The sequence below is a fragment of the Anolis carolinensis genome, chromosome 1, assembly GCF_035594765.1.
Source record: "Anolis carolinensis isolate JA03-04 chromosome 1, rAnoCar3.1.pri, whole genome shotgun sequence".
NCBI lineage: Eukaryota > Metazoa > Chordata > Lepidosauria > Squamata > Dactyloidae > Anolis > Anolis carolinensis.
Window position 1 is genome coordinate 273,814,285 of NC_085841.1, and position 18,353 is coordinate 273,832,637.

General features: G+C 45.0%; 1 protein-coding gene across 5 annotated transcripts in view; it reads right to left on the reverse strand.

The window, feature by feature from the left end:
- The window catches only part of trim66 (tripartite motif containing 66), a 90,445-nt gene that overhangs the window by 37,357 nt on the left and 34,735 nt on the right, over window positions 1–18,353 (reverse strand). For 3 of the 5 annotated variants that reach the window (XM_062967692.1, XM_008104386.3, XM_008104388.3), the window contains exons 5-8: window positions 17,798–17,914; window positions 16,734–16,848; window positions 13,922–14,068; window positions 5,521–5,638 (exon numbers count right to left, since the gene is read on the reverse strand). In XM_062967692.1, coding sequence (XP_062823762.1) covers window positions 5,521–5,638; window positions 13,922–14,068; window positions 16,734–16,848; window positions 17,798–17,914 — 497 coding nt within the window. Of the gene's footprint in view, window positions 1–5,520; window positions 5,639–13,921; window positions 14,069–16,733; window positions 16,849–17,797; window positions 17,915–18,053; window position 18,353 lie in introns of those variants that run through there. The other 2 variants (XM_062967693.1, XM_008104387.3) reach the window with 2 other exon arrangements.

The following is an 18,353-nucleotide window of genomic DNA, read 5'->3' on the forward strand; positions in this document are numbered from 1 at the left end:
GTATAGTAGTGAAGTAATTAAAATAAACTTTTCTTGTTTTTAACTGCTTTTTCCATATATGGAAGTGGAAATGGCCTGTGGCAGGTGCCAGGAGGCCAATTTGCCCAAACCAGCAGTGGGAAGTGTGTGACCTCCAGATAACATGGCAGGTGGAATCCCAGTAGAAAAACTGGAACATACACATGATGAGATGTGGGAACAATTCCACTCAGTGCTGTAAGTTTAGAGATTTGGAGACTAATATGTAAATCATATTTCCTTAGCAACCCGGTAGACTGCAATAGCTCTTCTGTGCAGCTAGCAATCCTACTGAATCCTTTACACTACATTCTTCCTGACAGTCAGCATTTACAAATAAGGAGATTATTCCACATGTTTCCAACTGGCATGTTTCAGTTAAGCATTTGGGAATAATCAAGTTACTTCAAGGTTTTATTTCCAGCTTATCTCTTTCTTTATTGTCTGGTCATAAATACTGCGGAGTTGGGAGAGTTGTGGTGCTGCATGATCCTATTTAAATACTTAGAACCAGTTTGAAGTTATTATTTTAGGTAGTGTTTTTTAACACTTCGATGGATTGTCACCTTGCCGTGGTGAGGGGGCTTGCGTGTTCCGATGAACTGTGGGCACAACCATTGGAGTGATGCACTCCTAGGAGTGGCCGCAGGGGAGGCTTCAGACCAAGCACAATCCGAAGACCCAAAGACCTCAACGGCGGAGCAGGCGGAGGATAACATGGTACATGTTACAATGGCTGTGAAGGCGGAAGAAGGCTGCAACAGACTGAGAAGCCACTTTCGTTGTGTTAACCACACCACTGCTGGAACCTCACTCTGTGAAGACTGTGTGTTGACCGGCCGTGCACCGATCTCCACACATTAAAAAAAATCACGCACAGGCGTCTTCCAACAAAAATAAAAACAAACCTACAAAAGTCCCATGGCGATCAGCGAGTGGCGACGGGGGCAGGACTGTGAAATCTGGAAGCCCCTAGTCACAGACTGGCACATGGGCGGTGGATATGGACTCAATCGTTCTACCTCAAGGACCGAGGCAGTTGAGTAGTCCGGCAGCTGTATCCATGACTGAGCAGCCCTTTTTAGGATCCGCTCTGCTCACCCCACATGGGGAAGGGGCTAGAAAAGGTGCCCTAAACATAGTCTGCCTCTCCTACCCTGACTGGACTGCCGCGTCCAGAGGGGTCACCACTCTGCGGCCAAAAAAGAAAAATGAACTTTGGAACATGGAACGTACGGACATTGTTAGATAACACTGACAGCGAACGCCCCGAATGCAGGACTGCTATCATTGCAAGGGAGCTGGGACACTTTAAGATTGACATAGCAGCCCTTCAGGAGACCCGGAGAGCAGGAGAGGGACAGCTGAAGGAAGAAAAGGGAGGCTACACCTTCTTCTGGAAGGGACTGCCTGAAGAAGAGCAAAGAATACACGGAGTTGGCTTTGCGATCAGAAACGACCTGGTGAAGCACCTGACTGAAGCACCCACTGGCATCAACGAACGACTTTCAACCCTCCGAATTAACCTTGCCAAAAACCAACAGGCAACCATCATATGCGCCTATGCACCAACTCTAGATGCTGACGAAGACATCAAGGAAAATTTTTACTGTCAGCTGGACACCATCCTATCGGAGATACCTAAGGAGGACAAAATCATCCTCCTGGGGGACTTTAATGCAAGAGTCGGAAGGGACTCTGACCTGTGGCCAGGGATCATAGGAAAAGACGGGGTCGGAAACAGCAACTCGAATGGCATCTTGCTTCTCACCAAATGCGGAGAGCACAACCTTGTCATCACCATCTTCCGCCAGAAAAACAAGCTCAAGACATCATGGAAGCACCCTCAGTCAAAGCATTGGCACCTCTTGGACTATGTTATTACACGTGCCAGAGACCGCCGCGATGTGCTTCTCACAAGAGCCATGACAGGTACTGATGACTGCTGGACAGACCACAGGTTAATCCGATCCACGATGGCTATCAAGATCGTCCCCAAATGCAGACTCCAAGGAAGAAAAAGAAGGCGCAAAATGAACACCCAAGCCCTTCAGGAGCCCTCCAAACGAGCCCTTCTCCAAACAACACTCAAAGATCATCTACCCACAGAACACCCCGAAAATGTTGAGGAACATTGGAACAAACTGAAGACCTCCATCATCACAGCCTGCAAAGAAAGCATTGGATACCTAACTAAGAAACATCAAGACTGGTTTGATGATAACGACAAAGAGATCCAACCGTTGATTGATAACAAAAGGAAAGCCTTCCAAACATGGCAGAGAGACACCAACTGTGCTGCCAAGAAAAAGAGAGAATATGCCAGTGCAAAAGCTGAGGTCCAAAGAAGGACCAGAGAACTCAAGAACATCTGGTGGACAAAGAAGGCTGAAGAAATCCAACACCTTGCAGATACCCATGACGCTCAGGGATTTTTCAAAGCCACAAAGATCATTTATGGACCAAGAAACCATGGCATACAGCCCCTACGCTCATCATATGGAACCAAAATTCTGAAGGACAAAACATCAATTGCACTACGTTGGAAAGACCACTACCAGAACCTGCTGAATCGCAGCTCCAATGTGGCCGAAGAGACCCTCTCACAAATCCCGCAACAACAAGCCAGGGATGAGCTTGCAGCACTGCCTAGTTCGGAAGAAGTCAGCAATGCCATCAGCCAACAAAAAAACAACAAAGCCAGCGGACCTGATGGGATTCCTGCTGAAATCTTCAAAGAGGGTGGACCTGAGCTGATACAACAACCCCACCAGTTCATTGAAAAGGTGTGGATGACCGAGAAAATCCCAGCAGACTTCAAGGATGCCACCATCATCACCCTTTTCAAGAAAGGGGACAGAACAGACTGCGGGAACTATCGTGGTATCTCCCTTCTAACCTCCGCCGGGAAAATCCTTGCAAGAATCCTTGCAAACCGCCTTCTCCCTGTCTCAGAAGACACCCTCCCAGAATCCCAGAATGGCTTCCGCCCCTCCAGAGGAACAGTGGACATGATCTTCACTGCTCGACAGCTCCAAGAAAAATGCAGGAAACAAAACCAACCTCTGTACATGGCATTCATTGACCTTGCAAAGGCATTCGACACAGTGAATCGCAGCGCTCTCTGGACCATCCTCCAAAAAATCGGGTGCTCTGACAAATTTGTGAACATCCTGCGGCTCCTCCATGATGACATGATGGCAACAGTCTTGCACAGCAACGGCTCCCAAAGTGACCCATTTAAGGTGGAATCAGGTGTCAAGCAGGGATGTGTTATTGCCCCTACCTTATTTTCCATCTTCATCGCTATGATACTTCACCTTGTTGATGGGAAGCTTCCCACCGGAGTGGAAATCATCTATCAGACAGATGGCAAGCTATTTAACCTCAGCAGACTGAGAGCCAAAACCAAGGTCACCACAACATCTGTTATAGAACTCCAATATGCTGATGACAACGTAGTCTGTGCGCATTCAGAAGAAGACCTACAAGCCACTCTAAACACCTTCGCAGAAGCATACGAGAAGCTCGGCCTCTCACTGAACATCGAGAAAACCAAAGTGCTCTTCCAACAGGCACCAGCTAATCCCTCTGCAAAACCAGGAATACAGCTTAACAGTGTAACATTAGAAAATGTTGACCATTTCCGCTACCTTGGCAGCCATCTCTCCACAAAAGTCAACATCGACACTGAAATACAACATCGCCTGAGCTCTGCGAGTGCAGCATTTTTCCGTATGAAGCAGAGAGTGTTTGATGACCGGGACATCCGTAGAGATACCAAGGTGCTTGTTTATAAAGCCATTGTCCTCCGAACCCTGCTCTACACCTGCGAAACGTGGACTGTCTACAGACGTCACACCCAACTCCTGGAGCGTTTCCATCAGCGTTGCCTCAGGAAAATCCTGCAAATCTCTTGGGAAGACAGGTGGACAAATGTCAGCGTGCTTGAGGAAGCAAAGACCACCAGCATTGAAGCAATGCTCCTACGCCATCAACTCCGCTGGACTGGCCACGTTGTCCGAATGCCCAATCACCGTCTCCCAAAGCAGCTCCTCTACTCTGAACTCAAGAATGGGAAACGGAATGTTGGTGGGCAGGAAAAGAGATTTAAAGATGGGCTCAAAGCCAGCCTTAAAAACTGTGGCATAGACACTGAGAACTGGGAAGCCCTGGCCCTTGAGCGCTCCAATTGGAGGTCAGCTGTAACCAGCAGTGCTGCGGAGTTCGAAGAGGCACGAACGGAGGGCTTAAGGGAGAAACGTGCCAAGAGGAAGGAGTGTCAAGCTAACCCCGACCGGGACCGCCTTCCACCTGGAAACCAATGTCCTCACTGTGGGAGAATATGCGGGTTAAGAATAGGTCTCTTCAGCCACCTAAGACCCCACCCCCAAGATACCAAGGAGGATGGAAGACTATCGTCCTCGAACTACGAGGGATCGCCTAAGTAAAGTAAAAAATACTTAGAACCAGTTTGAAGTTATTATTTTAGGTAGTGTTTTTTAACACTTCAAAATAATCTCATATAGCAGCTCATTTGTGATCATTGCTATTTTTATAAAGTGGAATATATTCACTGACTGATCAATGCAAACTAACAGCCCCCTGAATGTTTGAACATGATCTTACACTCTTGGACAATGCATACAGCCAAAATGTTATGCTGGGAATCTGGAATCTGGATCCCTACTTTATTCAGTACATGTTGAATAACTTAAAAAAACTGATTCAACATGTAGCAGCTTCGGTGATGAGGAAATCATGTGGTACGGGCAGGATGATATAGGATGGTCCAAATCAGCACTGTCTCTCTATTCTCTTGGTCTGGCTTCTCGTTCATTCTATCTACAAGCTTTATCAATACCTATGCGACCAAAGCATGAAGGCCAGATCCATAAGAATCTAGACTGTTTTTCTATCTGATGTCCCTGTCCCCTGAGGTTTTCTATTTGATCCCTTTCTCACCCCGAGTTTTTTAATTTAGTGTTCATGCGGCTCGCCCCTGTTAGATTGCTTCTTGACTTTGTGTTATACTGTATATTTTATCAGTTGTGTTGGTTAATTGTATTTTGATATGTTGTTTTTATGTTGTTTTATACTGTATTGTCCTGGGGAGGGCCCCATGTAAGCCGCCCCGAGTCCCTTTGGGGAGATGGTGGCGGGGTATAAATAAAGTTTATTATTATTATTATTATTATTATTATTATTATTATTATTATTATTATTATTATTATTATTATTAGAATGTGATAACCCTATCATTCACATAGTGCAAGAAGTATATATACTATATTAGTCATGGTAATGTACATCTCATTCTATTTACTATATGTAAAGTGTTCAAACCACATTCTGGCAGCCTTCAAGACGACAAGAGTAATATAATATTCGGTAGCAGAAAAACAAAACTTAATAGTTTTATAACATACACACACACAATGAGACTTTCATTAAAGAAGCTCAATCAACTCTAGAATTATACATAGTATAGCTTTTTTTTACCTAAATTAGAGAGTTGTTTAGTCCAGAAAGATGGGTCCCATGTGAATCTGACCTTCCAAGGAGGGCCCATGTCTGCGTTAGAATTTGTTTCTACCAAACGTTGAATCTGAAACACAATCTGGCAAGAAACTAAATAATGACTGTTCAATACAATGAATATATATATTTTATAGTCCAAGGCTGATTATAGCTTATGCCTTTCAATGAATCCCTGCCCCTGCACCTCCATTACTGCTTATTTTCAGTTTTCCTGGGACAATAATTCTTTGATTCATTTGAGCTTTAGATATGTTTACATATTCAAGGAGAGAATTACAAGCTAATTTGAACTAAAAGAGAGGAAATGAATTCATGTTGAAATCAGGATTTCCTGAGCCAGCTATCTTTCACCATGAGAGACATGCACTTTTGTAGAAACAACAGAGGGACTGTGTCTGCTAAAGATACAGTGACCTGAAAGTGGGCTGAAATAGCTAACAAGGCATTTTGCTACATTTTGAAGTCTTTATCTGTGTAGATAATTGTTAGTAACATACCTAAGAATAATGAAATAAACAAATTCACAATATTTTTGTGTATATAAATCTTTGACCTATTTTATGAACTATTTTGCCCATGGTCACAGATTTTATTTTTAAATGTGCTTGTCCTCCAGAAAAAAACAGAGATCAGTCTAAGGTCAGATTTAGAAATTCAGATATGTATGCTTGTCTGTTCAGGCTAAGCTGATTCATGCTGGACTGCATTATTATTAAATATCTGTCAGGACCCAGGCTGCAGAGCACCAATAACCTTGCACAGAGACCAGAATCTATCTAATATCTTTATTAAAGGAATATATAAAGTCAATAAAAACAAGTGAAGAATATAGTTCAGAAGTAGACCTTTCAGGAAAGGTCAAATATAGTCCAGGGAAACAATGTCCAATATGAGATATTAGAGTCCAAAGTTATAATCCAATAACCGAAACACACACTTTGCCAAGCAAAGTGTGGGGAAATGACAAGGTCCTTTAGTCCAATGGAGCTTGACAACGAGGCTGGAGAGCAAAATAGATTCTTGGCAAACAAGGCTTGATTCAAGGCAACAAGAAGCAAGAGATGAGAACAGGGTCCGTGGCGAGGTCCGTGGCAAGGTCCGGGGAAACAAGGCAGGGCTGGAACAAGAACAAGGTCCTGGAAACAAGGAACTGGAATAGCAAGTCCACACACGATCTCGCTCCCGAAGCTGACGAATTGACTCCGCAAGGATCCCCTTGCGGTTAAACACCTATATAGGATCTTGTTTTCCCGCCAAGGAACACTTTCCCTGGGGAACAAGAAGTGAAACCCATACTGTGTCCAGATGCATGACTTCTTAAGATTTCCCAAGGGAAACAGGCTTAATCAGCTAATTGTCCGGCAGCAATTCTGGCACTTCTGCGATTCGCCTCCCTAGCGCCTCTATCTCGATTATAATTATCCCGGCGAGAAAACGGGGGAGATTTCTGCTCAAGGCTTGTTTGGCTGACTTCTTGTGGGCAAACATCTTGCAGGTGCAAGGGCTCCAATTCTGGCTGAAACGGTGGGAAACCCAAGTTGTCCTCTTCATCTGCCACAATAGTACTAGGAACGGGACTACATGGCCCATGAGTCATCACACTATCCCCGCCCTCAAGGCCCCCCTCAAACATGGCCCCTCTCCTCGAGTCGTGGGGCCGCGGCTTGGCAGGGTAGGCCTGATGGAAGCGGCGGACTAAGTCGGGGGCATGGACTGTGGAAGCGTCTTCCCAAGAGCGTTCTTCGGGGCCAAAACCCACGCAGTCATTGAGATACTGAAGGCGGCGGCGGTGGAAGCGGGAATCCAAAATGTCCCGAACCTCGAATTCCTCCTCCCCGTCCACCAAAACAGGGGCGGGGGCCGGCCGGTCTGCATCAGGGCGCACACCATCCGCCGGAAGGAGCAGGGAGCGATGAAACACAGGATGGATGCGCATAGAGCGCGGAAGTTGGATTTTGAAAGTCACTGGGTTAAGTTGCGCCACCACTGGGAAGGGGTCAATGAAACGGGCATCTAGCTTCCGGCAGGGACGGTGGGAGGGCAAAAAGCGAGTGGACAGCAGAACCTGATCTCCTACCTTGATTTCGGGGCCCGGTTGGCGATGACTGTCAGCGTGGCGTTTATAGTCCTCCTTGGCTTGGTCTAGTTGCTGGAGCAATAGTTGTTGCGCCGCTGTGAGTTCTTGCAGCCAGTCCTCTGCTGCGGGGACTTCTGAGGTTTCAATGACTGGAGGAAAGAAACGTGGATGGAATCCGTAGTTTGCAAAGAACGGGGTTTCCTTGGTTGAAGCCTGGACACCGTTGTTGTAGGCAAACTCTGACAGAGGTAACAGGGATGCCCAATTGTCCTGTTGGTAGTTTACATAACAGCGAAGGTATTGTTCCAAAGTGGCATTGGTGCGCTCCGTTTGTCCATCTGTTTGGGGATGGTGAGCTGAAGATAAACGAGAGTCTATGCCTAATAGTTGTTGTAGTGCCTTCCAGAAACGAGAGGTGAATTGAGATCCACGGTCAGTGACCAAACTCTTGGGCAATCGATGTAGCCGGAAAATATGCTGAAGGAATAAATCTGCAGTCTGTTTGGCCGTGGGAAGGCCATCACAAGGAATGAAGTGGGCCAATTTGGTGAAAAGGTCCACCACCACTAGGATCGTGGTATATCCAAGGGAGGGTGGTAGGTCGGTGATAAAATCCGCAGAAATTATCTCCCATGGACGAGATGGAGTAGGAAGGGGATGCAGTAGCCCTGAGGGCTTCTCCCTTCTTGTCTTGGAACGCTGGCATACCGGGCAGGTATTGACATATTTCTCTACATCCTTGCGGATCTTGGGCCACCAGAAATCTCTTAGGATCAAATGCATGGTTTTAAAAAGTCCAAAATGTCCTGCTGGCTTGCAGTCATGACACAGGTGAAGTGCCTTTTCTCTGTCTGGTCCTGGAGGGATGTAGACATGATTTCTGTAGCATAATAGCCCATCCTTAAGTGAGAAGGGGAAACGTAGTCCTTGGCGAATTTGATCTTGAGCCCAGGCATCCGCCTGTTGACTGGCTCTAAGTTCTTGAGCACAAAGGGGTCCTGAAGTAGAGGGAATTGGTTCAACTGTGGTGGATTTGGTGTTTCCCACTGTGAGCGTGGCAAAGTTTTCGGGCTGTAGCAATTGGGATTCGAAAGTCTCTCTGTGCCCTGCAGCATATTCTGGTTTCCGTGATAGAGCATCTGCTTGCTTGGTCTGAGTTGGGGTTACATAATGGATCTGGAAGTCAAAACGTTCAAAAAATAAAGCCCAGCCCTGCTGCCTCTGATTTAATCTGCGGGCAGTTCTTAGATGTTCCAAATTTCGATGATCAGTATGAACTTCAATGGGAAATTTGGCCCCTTCTAACCAATGTCTCCAATTCTCAAAAGCTGCCTTTATGGCCAAAAGTTCCTTCTCCCAAATAGTGTAATTTCTCTCTGGGGCTGTTAGTTGACGGGAGTAAAAGGCACAAGGATGAAGATGTTCTCCCACTGGTTGCATGAGTACAGCCCCAATTGCCACATCAGAGGCGTCAGCCTGCACAACAAAAGGGGTTTTAGGATCAGGGTGCTGTAGAATTGGCTGGGACGTGAATAACTTCTTTAGTTGCTGGAACCCTTTCTCTGCTTGCTCCGTCCAGCGGAAAGGCTGTTTTCCACGGATGCAGCTGGTGATTGGGTCAGACCAGCGGGCAAAGTCTGGAATGAACTTGCGGTAGTAGTTCGCGAACCCCAAGAAGCGTTGCACTTCTTTCTTGTTGGTTGGCGCCCGCCATTCCAATACTGCTGAAACCTTTGCCGGGTCCATGGAAAGTCCTAGTGGCGAGACACGGTAGCCCAGGAAATCTACCTCTTGTAGATCAAAAGCGCATTTTTCCAACTTGGCATATAGTCCATGATCCCGCAATCGTTGTAACACCAACCTGACGTGGTTCTCGTGCTCCGATTGTGATCTAGTAAACACCAAAAAATCGTCTAGGTATATGATCAAGAACCGATCTAGATAATCCTGGAAAATATCATTGACAAAATGCTGGAACGTTGCGGGAGCTCCAGATAAACCGAAATTCATGACCAGGGACTCGAATAATCCGAATTTAGTCTGGAAAGCGGTTTTCCACTCGTCCCCCTCCCTGATGCGAACTAGATTGTAAGCCCCCCGAAGATCCAGCTTGGTGTAAACCTTGGCCCCTCGAAGCCGGTCTAATAGATCCGAGATCAAAGGCAGGGGGTAGCGGTTCCGCTTCGTGATATTGTTCAATGCTCTATAGTCCACCACCAAGCGTAGGTCCCCTGACTTCTTTTTCACAAACATCACCGGGGAGGCAGCTGGGGATTGAGAGGGTCTGATGAATCCCTTGCGAAGATTTGACTCTATGAACTCCCTGAGAGCTTCTTGCTCTGGTTCCGTCAGGGAGTAGAGGTGTCCTCGCGGGATCGGGGCCCCCTCCACCAAGTCAATGGCACAGTCATATGGTCTATGTGGGGGTAGTTTCTCGGCTTCCTTTTCGTTGAAAACATCCCAAAAGTCTGAATATTTCTTGGGCAAGGTGATGATGGGCTCAGCGTCCCCGGCATGGCAGACCTTGGCTACTAGACAATGGTTTTGGCAATATTTTGAAGCAAACTGTAGTTCTCTGTTGGTCCAGGAGATGTTTGGGTCGTGGAGCGTCAGCCATGGAATTCCCAAAATCACAGGGAAGTGGGGCACCTCGGTAGCAAAGAAGGAAATCTCTTCCATGTGTTCCCTTATCCACATCCTGGTGGGTTCAGTCCATTGACTTACTGGACCCGTCTTTAGGGGGCGGCCATCGATAGCCTGCACCACCCGTGCGTTCTTGAAATCGTGATATTGTAATCCCAGAGAGTCGGCATACTCTCTATCGATGAAATTGTTTGTTGCCCCTGAGTCTATCATGGCATGGATCATGACGGGTCCTTTTTTCGCTGACCACAATGTGACCACTAGGAGAAATAGGACCCCGGTTTGCGGCTCTTGAGTGGGGTTTTTGACCGGGTTGGCGAGCCTCTCTACGCCCGGTCGCTGGCTTCCCCCGCCGGCTTTGCTCCAGCCGCCTCGGCCGTCTCCGTCTCCGCGGAGGACGCCGCCGCCAAGCGAGCAGCGGGTTTTCTCTTGGCTGGATATTCTCTGGCGAAATGGCCCCCGTTCCCGCAGTACCAACAGAGGTTTAAACGTTGGCGGCGGGCCTTCTCGGCAACATCTAATCTGGGACGCACATTGCCCAACTGCATCGGCTCCTCCCCGCTTCCTCTGGGGTATGGGGCTGGTGGCGGGGGTCTCCACACTGGACGCGGCTGAATACTGGCGGGAGCGGGAGGTTTCACTCCTGCTCTTCCACTCTGGCCTCGGAGCCACTGTTTTTTGTTGGCAAGCAGGACTTCGGCTCGTAAACATTGATCAATAAGTCTCTCAAGAGAGTTTGGGGGATCCACCTTGGAGATTTCTTCCTGCATCTCGAAGTTGAGACCCTCACGAAACTGTCCTCTGAGGGCTATATCATTCCAACCGGTGTTTTGGGCCAGCACTCGGAACTCGGCTATGTACTGGGACAATGGCCTGTCCCCTTGGAAGAGACGCCGGAGTTTATGGCCGGCCGCCTCCACATTGTCCTCGATCCCCCATGTCGCCTTAAGGTGGTTCAGGAAGTTTTGCGCGGAACTTAGGTGCATGGAGCCCGCATCAAATAGCGCCGTCGCCCAATTGGCCGCTGGCCCTTCTAGGAGACTGTAAATCCACGCCACCTTGACATCTTCTTGGGAAAACTCGGCTTGACGGGCTTCTATGTATGCCTGGCATTGGCGACGGAAAACATGAACCTTGGAGGCTCCTCCGGAGAACTTGGTTGGAAGCGCCAGGCCAGGGAGCCGGACACCTCGTTCCTTCAAGCCCCGTATTTCTCCCTCCTGCGTATGGAGTGTATCACGGATTCTGTCTAATTCATCCTTGGAAATGGTGTAGCTGAGTGGTTGGGCTTCCGCCCCGGTTCCTGTAGACATTCTGGTCTAGGTTAATTGGTGCTTAGGGTGGCGGAGTCAAACTGTCAGGACCCAGGCTGCAGAGCACCAATAACCTTGCACAGAGACCAGAATCTATCTAATATCTTTATTAAAGGAATATATAAAGTCAATAAAAACAAGTGAAGAATATAGTTCAGAAGTAGACCTTTCAGGAAAGGTCAAATATAGTCCAGGGAAACAATGTCCAATATGAGATATTAGAGTCCAAAGTTATAATCCAATAACCGAAACACACACTTTGCCAAGCAAAGTGTGGGGAAATGACAAGGTCCTTTAGTCCAATGGAGCTTGACAACGAGGTTGGAGAGCAAAATAGATTCTTGGCAAACAAGGCTTGATTCAAGGCAACAAGAAGCAAGAGACGAGAACAGGGTCCGTGGCGAGGTCCGTGGCAAGGTCCGGGGAAACAAGGCAGGGCTGGAACAAGAACAAGGTCCTGGAAACAAGGAACTGGAATAGCGAGTCCACACACGATCTCGCTCCCGAAGCTGACGAATTGACTCCGCAAGGATCCCCTTGCGGTTAAACACCTATATAGGATCTTGTTTTCCCGCCAAGGAACACTTTCCCTGGGGAACAAGAAGTGAAACCCATACTGTGTCCAGATGCATGACTCCTTAAGATTTCCCAAGGGAAACAGGCTTAATCAGCTAATTGTCTGGCAGCAATTCTGGCGCTTCTGCGATTCGCCTCCCTAGCGCCTCTATCTCGATTATAATTATCCCGGCGAGAAAACGGGGGAGATTTCTGCTTGTTTGGCTGACTTCTTGTGGGCAAACATCTTGCAGGTGCAAGGGCTCCAATTCTGGCTGAAACGGTGGGAAACCCAAGTTGTCCTCTTCATCTGCCACAATAGTACTAGGAACGGGACTACATGGCCCATGAGTCATCACAATATCATTGGTTAGCTTAGAGGTAGAGCCCTTTTGAATTAATTGTGAACTCCCTCAAAATTCAATACTCACAAGAAATAATCAGACCTCCCACATTTTTGGGGTTATTTTTTTGCAGATTTTATTATTCATGAATGTTTGTTTGTTTGCTTTTTTTCGTGTCAGGAGCAATCGGAGTTGCTTCTGGAGTGAGAGAATTGGCCGTCTGCAAGGACGTTGCCCAGGGGACGCCCGGATGTTTTGATGTTTTTACCATCCTTGTGGGAGGCTTCTCTCATGTCCCCGCATGGAGCTGGAGCTGATAGAGGGAGCTCATCCACACTCTCCCAGGTGGGATTCGAACCTGGCAGCTTTCAGGTCAGCTTTCATGAATGTTATTAATATGTTCTCTTCAGGAATCCCTGGGTCTTCTAGCATGATTCTATGGTCAATTCTGACACTGACTATAGAGATGTAGTGGAGGATCTAGAGATTCCTAGAGAGAAAACTTCTGTAGGCATTTGTGGGTCCCCTAACATGAATTTATGTTCAAATTCTGGTGGAAATTAGCCATAGAGTTACACTGGCCAACCTAGAGATTCCTAGAGTAGTGTTCTCTATGGTAAAGAAAAAAATACTTTCCGTTTTTGGTTTCTCAACTTTTATGGAGGTTTTGCACCTCCTAAACCCTTTGAAGTGGAGGACCTACTTGCAAGTAACACATTGAGGCAATGAGATTATTTTTTCCAAACATTTCTTCTCTGCAGTCTATCTGTGTTACCTCTGTATTTGTATCACTTCTTTTGGATGCTATAGATACTACTATAATTCTTTTTTATTATACATTGCCTTGGTTGCCTTTTTGGAGAAAAGTCATTAATGCATATTATAAACAAACATAAAATGCATGACTTAATAATAAGCTGTGTGTTCCATCTACACTGATTCCTGATCCAGGCATAACATAGATAAAACCATGTGTGGAAGTAGAGTAACTTTAAGGGCTGCATAAAGGGCATTAGAGTGACCATTCAGCACAGTAGAAAAGATTTTATCTAACTCTAGTATCTATATTTTTGGGTTATATTTATTTTACTGTATAGTCAACATGGATTTCCCCCCAAATATCAGTCATAGTTGTATCTTTATTACCTTTCAGAGCTTAGAAAAGTTCCTTTTGAGACTACAATTCCCAGAATCCTCATGCTTGGCTGGGGAATTCTGAGAGTTATAGTTTTGAAAATTAATTTACCCAAGTTCTGCTTTCCTACTCACCTTTGATTTTACTTCTAAGAACTGAATGCACTCTTAAATGTCAATGCACAAGCAGTTAAGCAGTCACTTTGGGATTTGTTTTTCTCCGTTCCTTTCATTTGTTTAATGTCTCATGATTATAACAAGCATTTATTCCTTACTAAAATGGAGCAAACACTTACCAGTTCCTTACTGAAGAGGAATGGAACATTATTTTTACTGCACACTGCCCAACTGAGAAAGTTTTGCACATGTTCAAATTGCCTGTTTAGAATCATGACGCCCTGAAGCTGTTGTTCTAGTTTCTGCTTCCTTTCGCTGGAGATCCTCTGTCAATAATCACAAACAGAAACTGATGTTTTTTGCATAACAAATTGTGGATACAAAAGCAGCGCAAGGCATAAACATCCACATCCAATGTGTATGATTAATAAAAGAAATTACTGGTATATTTTTCATAATACAAAGCAGGAAACAAGAGTGGGATTAAAATATATGGATCTTCTTTTGAAAGAATGCTTTTTGCAAATAGTGACAACATTAATGACTTACAGAGAAATAACACACCAGAAGAGATGTTAATTTGTGGCCACTAGAAGCCTAACAGTTTGATAAGTCTTAAAGCTGAGGCCTCAATACATAAAGGGGCTGAGAAGGGTTGCAGATTTCACCCAAATGCCCTTTTACTAAACCAGGAATTGTTTAGGCGCTGATCTGAATTGGGAGCCTTTTATGGCCTTCTTTGCTGGCATCACACACTAATGGAATAGAATAAGAGAGTTGGAAGAGACCACATCGGTCATCTAGGCCAATTCCCTGCTATGCAGGAAAAACACAATCAAAGCACTCCTGACAGATGGCCCATCCAGCCTGTGTTTAAAAGTTTCTAAGGAAGGAGGCTCCATCACAATCTGAGGCAGAGTTTCACTGCTGAACAGCTCTAATGTTCAGGTGGAATCTCCTTTCCTGTAATTGGAACCCATTGATCCAAGTTCTAGTTTCCAGGGCAGCAGAAAACAAGCTGGCTCCTTCTTCCTTATAACAACCTTTCACATATTTATACATGGATATCATGTCCCCTCTTAACATTCTCTTCAAGGCTAAACATACCCAGCTCTTTAAGATGCTCCTCATAGGACATAGTTTCCAGACCTTTGATCATTTTAGTTGCTCTCCTTCTAGCTTATCAATGTCTCTTTTGAACTGTGGTGCCCAGAATCGGACATAGTATTCCAGGTGAGATCTAGCCAAAGTGGAATACACTTCCCTCAATCTATACTCCTTTTGATGAAACCCAAAATCCCATTGGCCTAAGACTCCAAAATATTTTTCATATGGACTGTTGCTGAGCCTAGCATCACCCATTTTGTGTCTTTGCATTCCATTTTTTCTGCCTACGTGTAGTATCTTACATTGGTCCTTGTTGAAATTCATTTTGTTAGCTTTGGCCCAGCTCTCTAATCTATTAAAGTCATTCTGAATTCTGATCCTGTCCTCTGAAGTATTAGCTATCCCTCCTAATTTGGTGTCATCTGCAAATTTGATAAGCATGCCCTCTAAACCTTCATCCAAGTAATTAATAAAGATGTTGAACAGTACTGGGCCCAGGACAAAACCCTGCGGCACTCCACTAGTCACTTCTTTCCAGGATGAAGAGGAACCATTGCTGAGCACCCTTTGAGTTGACCAATCACAAATCCACTTAACAGTAGCATTGCCTAGCCCACATTTGAGAAATTTGTTTGCAAGAAGGTCATGGGGGATCTTGTCAAAGGCCTTATTGAAATTAAGATATGCTACATCCACAGCATTCCCTGCATCTACCGAGCTTGTAACTCTATTGAAAAAAGAGATAAGATTAGTCTGGCATAACTTGTTTTTAAGAAATCCATGTTAAATAGGCTGAATAGATATGCAATTCTGTGCTTTCTACCTTCATATAAAAACCCAATGGCCATCTTTAGGTTAAGGTTATCTAAAGAATTATATTCTCCTCTATAAGCCCACCTAAGTTTTGAGATGGGCCTGTTTCCCAGTCCGACCACCGTCATAAGTACATCTGGTAAAATGGAAAAGAGGGACTTCTTAGTGGCTTCTCCCAGTTTCCTACGTTAAGCCTCCTTAGGAGGCTAGACTCCCTCCCTTCATGGAGTCCTTCCAGCAGAAGGTGATGCATTTTTTCAATTGACTTTGAGAACTGATCATTTATGGCAACAGGGCTTTTAATTATGCACTTTATTGTTCGCATTTGTTGATTTTAATAGATATGCTTTTAAATTCCTTTTACTTCTATTGGCAGCTTTAAACATGTTAACTTTTGTACCTTTTAGTAGTGTGAACCTTTAGTGGCCTCTGTTTTAATATTTATAAGATGTCTTGTGTCCCAAAGATGCAAAAAGATAGGCTATCAATAAATAAAATATGCTGAAGAGTATGATAACAATGATCTCTCCCAAAGCATCCCATGCACCAGCAGACATTTCCACATCACCTGGAATAGATTTGTCTTCCCATGTATTCTCATTTCCTGCATTTTTTTGCCAGGACAATCACTACATAAATAAATGTTCTGGTTCATGTATTGTATTCTAGTTTGTGAACAATAAGGAGCCCCAGTGGTGAAGTGTGTTAGAGCACTGAGCTACTGAACTTGCAGACCGAAAGGTCCCAGGTTCAAACCCCGGGAGCGGCATGAGCGGCCGCTGTTAGCTCCAGCTTCTGCCAACCTAGCTGTTCGAAAACATGCCAATGTGAGTAGATCAATAGGTACCGCTCCGGCGGGAAGGTAACGGTGCTCCATGCAGTCATACCGGCCACATGACCTTGGAGTGTCTACGGACAAAGCTGTCTCGTCGGCTCAGAAATGGAGATGAGCACCAACCCCCAGAGTCAGACATGACTGGACTTAACGTCAGGGGAAACCTTTACCTTATCTTTGTGAACAATACCTTTATGGATGCAAAGGATCATTTACCACAGTATGCTCCTACTTACCTCTAGCTGTTCTAGGAGAACATTTGCTCGCTTATTTATTTCACTGATCAGGACCATCTTGGCCATTTTTATCTGGTTTTCTACTTTTCTTTGCAGATGTTTTACTTCAAACAATCTTTAGAGAAAGGAAGCATCCATTATGAATGAGAATGTTTAATAGATACCACTTTAGTGAATGTTAAGAAAGATTCATTTGATTGACAAAAGTTTTCTGGCACATGTTGTTCAGCAACATCAAAGTGTGGTCAAGAAAACAGAAGTTATGAATGAAGAACAGATAGGAAAGGAGAGACTGAGGCAGCTTGCTTCTGTCTGAGTCTACAGGGAAGGGCAAGATTCTGCCACTTCTTTTCTCTTTATGTCCTTCTTTCAACAAACTAAAATCTTTATATTCTAACAGGCTTTAAAAACTTATACATAAATATAATAATAACAGCAATGATAAGTGCATAAGAAGTATAAGTAAACATGCAATTATATTTTCACCCTCCCAGCTGTAACAGGAGGTGAACTACTTCTTTAACACAAGCTTAGAATAAGACAATATGGCAGTCAAAATGATTATTTTCAATGTGATGTTCTCCAAATTAAGCACACACCTTTTCCATCTCTACCCAAGCTCTGCACACTTCCCTCTACATCACTTCAGATGTGAAACTAAAGAAAACATAGGTGGAAGGACATGGATAAGCAACTACAAAATGTTTCACAGGGTCTACTCTGGATATGTCCTTCCTATGGTCCAGTTCACAGAAACATTAAGGGGACAGTTGACTCTCTTTGAAGAAGAAATCCAGATGGCAGGTTATATAGTCATATTATGGATTTAGACCACCACAAAAATGGCCTAAGAAGTCACACAATGGCCATTGGATCTAGGCCTGCAGAAAAGATGTCCCCCTCACAGATTCACAACTATCAATCACAATGCAGATGGGGAAAACTGGCCTGTTACATCCTTCAGCAATTATGACAATGAGCCTTTATCACTGGAAGGAAACATTCTAATAAAGGAGGCTGTTATCAGAATTAATCTTCTTATGAAAGAAGTGTTGCAACATTACCTGTCTTCAATCTGCTTGGCCGAGACCTGAACTCCATTTTTCTTCTCTTCCACTTTAGCCGTGACATTTTCCAGGATGGCTCTTTGGTTTTGCAAAGCTTCATGAAGATGCCTGAACCTAAGAAAAGAAGAAAAGTTTTGGTGTTTTTCTTTAGATTCTGAGAATTCAAAGCCTGAACAAGAAAGATGAAGAACGTTTTCAGAACTGTTGGTCTATGGGGGACCTTTGGCTAACAGAGCCTCCTCTACTAGCCAACCTCCTCTTTGAAGCCACACATCCTCTTTGATCCTTTGCGCTGATGTCTGACAGCAGTCAACTGAGAAACACAGCAAGATGAGATCATGCAGAAGGGAGATGTAAATCCCATTTCCCCATGATCTCACCACCCTATTGGCAGCAAACAGTTGAGCAGTAGGAGAGTCCTGCTACAGAATCCTATCACTGAATAGCAACCATGATGTCCCCTTCCTCTTTATTGTTCAGTTCTTTGAGATTTTTTTTCCATGTCAGGAGCAACTTGAGTGTGCTGGTACAGCTGTACCAGAACCTTCAACTT